This window comes from Hordeum vulgare, chromosome 7H, assembly GCF_904849725.1.
Source record: "Hordeum vulgare subsp. vulgare chromosome 7H, MorexV3_pseudomolecules_assembly, whole genome shotgun sequence".
Classification (NCBI taxonomy): Eukaryota; Viridiplantae; Streptophyta; class Magnoliopsida; order Poales; family Poaceae; genus Hordeum; species Hordeum vulgare.
The window spans coordinates 161,469,214-161,473,025 of NC_058524.1; the positions used below are offsets into that span (position 1 = coordinate 161,469,214).

Genomic DNA, 3,812 nt, shown 5'->3' on the forward strand with positions numbered 1-3,812 from the left:
CACACACTAAAAATTTAGTTTCTTTTACTCTTCACCCAAACTCACATTGGGATTAAAACGGCTGCGTTTGATTAAAAGGTGCATGTTCAATCAAAAGAATAATTTAATTTTTTATCCAAATCAATTTATTTAATACGTTTGATCTTCAGGCTAACATGACGGCAATCTTTTTTAAGTAATTTTATTAAGATTCGTGCAAATTTTTAGAGGGTCTATCGAAGCGAAACTCAATTTTTTTTTAGGGAAGCGAAACTCAATTCTTATTTCTACGAGGGTTTTCTCAGAGACTCGCCTGTGATTATTAAGTGCCAACAAGAAAAGGCAGCCTTGCTTCCTCTCCCTCACTGAACACTAAGAACCCTAGCTCCATAGCGATTCAAGCCCGTTCCAAACCCAAGGTGCCGAAATTAACCGAGGTGAATGTTCTCACGGACATAATCTCGAAATTTCCCCGCAAATTTTGGTTGAGTTCGGCTCAAATTTGCAGCTTTTCCCCCGGCGTCCTTGCAGGCCATGTCGCTGTACGACGGCGGGCTCGCCGGAGTGTACCCCGAGGGCGAGGAGGAGGATGACCGTTTCGCCGACCTGCTGGGGGACTCCGACTACGAGGACGACGAGTACGTCCAATCTGTAAGTTCGCCCGCCTGCCAAGCTCTTGGACCATGGGTTCTCGTCTCCGACTTGATTGCTGATCTCGCTTTCCTGCTCGATTTCTAGTTCAATTCATCAATTGACATGTGCCTGTGCTAGTTCATTAATCCTGGATGCTACTGTGGTAATTATGTAGGCTGCTAGCTTGAGCTCAACAATTAATCTTAGGCAAAATTTGTTCTGCAGATAAATACACTTCTGGTCAAATGCATATTACAGTTTAGATTAATTACTGTCTCACCTGCAGTTGTGGCGTTTCTAGATTCCAGGATTGCAGTTTCAGGATAATTTTCTTTCCGTCTGACAGAGGTGGGTTTTGTTGCTTGTAGATTGGTAAAGCCTCAGAAGATACATCGGCGATGGAAGTCCTGAAAGGGAAGGACATTCAGGGAATTCCCTGGGAAAGGTTGACCATTACAAGGGACGGATATAGGAAGTCAAGACTGGAAGGGTATACAAACTTTGAGAACATACCTAATTCTGGACGATTATCGGAGAAGGTATGATGGCGCTAGACAAGAAGATAGATTATTGGTAAGAGTACTTTGTGTTCCTGTTCTGTTTCTGAGGTTTTTCCGTGGTGGTCTTGATGCAGGTATGTACACCTGTGGAGAAAGGACAACTCTACTACGAGTTTGCGTATAACACAAGATCGGTGAGACCGACCATTTTTCATTTTCAGGTGAGAAAATGGTAACTTCTGGTAGTACCATATTTTCATTGGGTCTTGCTCAGTTCATGCTAAGCAAGGAGGGGTTTTCGGACATGCTAATTGAGATTGTATGTCTGTTATTGTGTTCTTTCTTACATGCTTGCCAATATTTGGCTGTAGTCCTGCACAAGCTAGTCTGTTGCAGATTTTCTTTTTTGATGTTCAGTTAATAGAATACATGCAGAGAGAGCTTTAATGTACTAAAAATAATCAACTGTTCCTATGAAAATTAGCCACTAGCAAGGTCTACACATTCTCTTGAATATGTACTTCATGAAGTGCAGAAATGCAGTTGTAAAATTGCAGTATGGCATCCCAAGTCCTAACACGGGAACAAACATTTACAACACTGAACATGCCTTGTATCTCTTTAATATATGGTTGTACTGAGCAATCAGATGTTGTCACATAATTAATTGTCTGCTTGATCGTATGAAATTATTAAGCTTGCTCCATCACTTTCATACAGTTGAGAAATTTAGTATGGGCAACGACAAGGCATGATGTTTATCTTACATCATACATGTCTGTGCTTCATTGGTCACCACTGACCTCTGAGAAGCACGAAGTCATTGATCTTCAAGGACATGTTGCTCCATGCGAGGTACAAACTTCTTTTCCAAGTGTTTGTTTGAGCTTGCATTTTTCTTACAGATCCTTATATATTTAATATTTTTGTTGCTTTTGACTACAGAAGCACGAGGGGAATTTCTATGAGGGCTTTTGTCGGACTCAAGTTAGCACATTGGCAGTGAAGAATAACCTGCTGGTTGCTGGTGGGTTTCATGGAGAACTAATTTGCAAGGTAACTTATTTTCATTTTTAACGTTTTATTCCATCTCTGACATTTACAACCACTTACAATATAATTTATTATCTGTGGAATGCAGTTTTTGGACCGTCAAGGAATAAGCTATTGTTCCAAGTCAACTCATGATGACAATGGCATTACGAATTGTCTGGAGATATTTGAGAAACCTAGGTAGGTCATTTTCTATGGACAAATTGTTCCATTGTTTCTGTGAAATTGAGCATTCATTGATGACAATCTAAATATTATTTTGGCAGTGGTTCCGTGCATTTCCTAGCATCAAACAATGATTGTGGACTAAGAGACTTTGACATGGAGAAGTTTCAAATGTGCAATCATTTTCATTTCGATTGGGCTGTGAATGTAAGCCTCAGCTTCATCCTTTGCACTTGTCTATATTTAGTGTTCTGTTTGCTGCACTGTGTATTGTAGTTTCCTAATCAAAACCTGGCACTAAAGTCAATACTCAATACTTGGTCAAAGAATTTTTGTCTTCCATTAGGTCACAACAGGGATATCAGCCTGACCTTGTTTTGCTCCTTTGCTTTCTTTGATGCAGCACACATCCTTGAGCCCTGATGGTAAAATCATTGCTGTTGTGGGGGACAATCCTGACGGTGTTCTGGTTGATGCTAATTCGGGGAAAGTAAGTACAGCGCAAGGCCCAATCATCGACTTTTAAATAACGACATCGTAATTTACACAAGCTTTTGGTTGTTTGTTTCCCCTCAGATGATTCACGAGCTCAGTGGTCATTTGGACTATTCGTTTGCATCGGCATGGAACCCAGACGGACGAACATTCGCAACTGGTAACCAAGACAGGACATGCAGGATCTGGGACGCCCGTAACCTCTCCAAGTCTGTTGCTGTCCTGGGAGGCAACATGGGAGCCATAAGGTCGATCCACTATACATCTGACGGCAAGTTCCTCGCAATGGCCGAAGCTGCAGACTTCATCCACATCTTCGACGTCGGGAGCGGGTACGACAGGAAGCAGGAGCTGGACTTCTTTGGTGAGATTGCCGGCATATCGTTCAGTCCTGACACCGAGGCTCTCTTTGTCAGCGTGCATGATCGCAACTATAGCAGCCTCCTCCAGTACAGTCGTCGACGGTTCTACGGGTACCTTGATTCAGCTCTGTGAATAGCTAGTGGTTGAGGTCTATAATAACAAGATCGCATGTTGTAGAAAGGATGTACATATCTCTTGGTGTGGTTGCGCTCTGACTAAACCAAAGCAAAGCTACAAAGGTGTGGTTGCGCTGAACAAACTGACAGCCTGTTGTTATAAGTGATGTCATCACCCATACATCTCTCAGAACTCTTGCATGTCTCTTTTGTAAGCCAGCAATAGTCTAACAAAATATGCTGATTTTATCTTGCTCCCCATCAGCTTACCTTTACTGAAAAGCACAACTACGATAGATAGGGTACAACCTATTGCTTATTCCTGGTTGATCTACTAATTGGAATAGAAGCTCCTTAGGGCAAATCCAACGGGCCGATCTAAACGGACGGTGATTTTGTCCTCCTTTAGTCATTTGGATTGGCCAGGCGGACACGAACGTCCGCTTCGAAGTTTGGGTCAACGCATATGCGCCCAACGCTGGGTCGACCCATTTTTGCCGGCGTGCAT

General features: G+C 42.4%; 1 protein-coding gene across 1 annotated transcript; it reads left to right on the forward strand.

Moving 5' to 3' along the window:
- The first annotated feature begins 297 nt into the window (after positions 1-297).
- LOC123410865 (uncharacterized WD repeat-containing protein C2A9.03-like) lies at positions 298-3,485 on the forward strand. The gene is made up of 10 exons (XM_045103799.1): positions 298-416; positions 511-630; positions 981-1,151; positions 1,247-1,333; positions 1,833-1,967; positions 2,058-2,168; positions 2,254-2,345; positions 2,432-2,537; positions 2,734-2,820; positions 2,907-3,485. Exons 2-10 carry the CDS (start codon positions 514-516, stop codon positions 3,318-3,320), a joined length of 1,320 nt encoding a protein of 439 aa, XP_044959734.1. The 5' UTR covers positions 298-416; positions 511-513; the 3' UTR covers positions 3,321-3,485.
- The last annotated feature ends 327 nt before the right edge of the window (positions 3,486-3,812 follow it).

Bases quoted from the DNA above. Each gene is read 5' to 3' on its own strand.
- LOC123410865 (XM_045103799.1), top strand. From the start codon at position 514: ATGTCGCTGTACGACGGCGGGCTCGCCGGAGTGTACCCCGAGGGCGAG. The intron at 1,152-1,246 runs GTATGATGGCGC...GTCTTGATGCAG, and splicing joins CTGGACGATTATCGGAGAAG to GTATGTACACCTGTGGAGAA. The intron at 2,538-2,733 runs GTAAGCCTCAGC...TCTTTGATGCAG, and splicing joins ATTTCGATTGGGCTGTGAAT to CACACATCCTTGAGCCCTGA.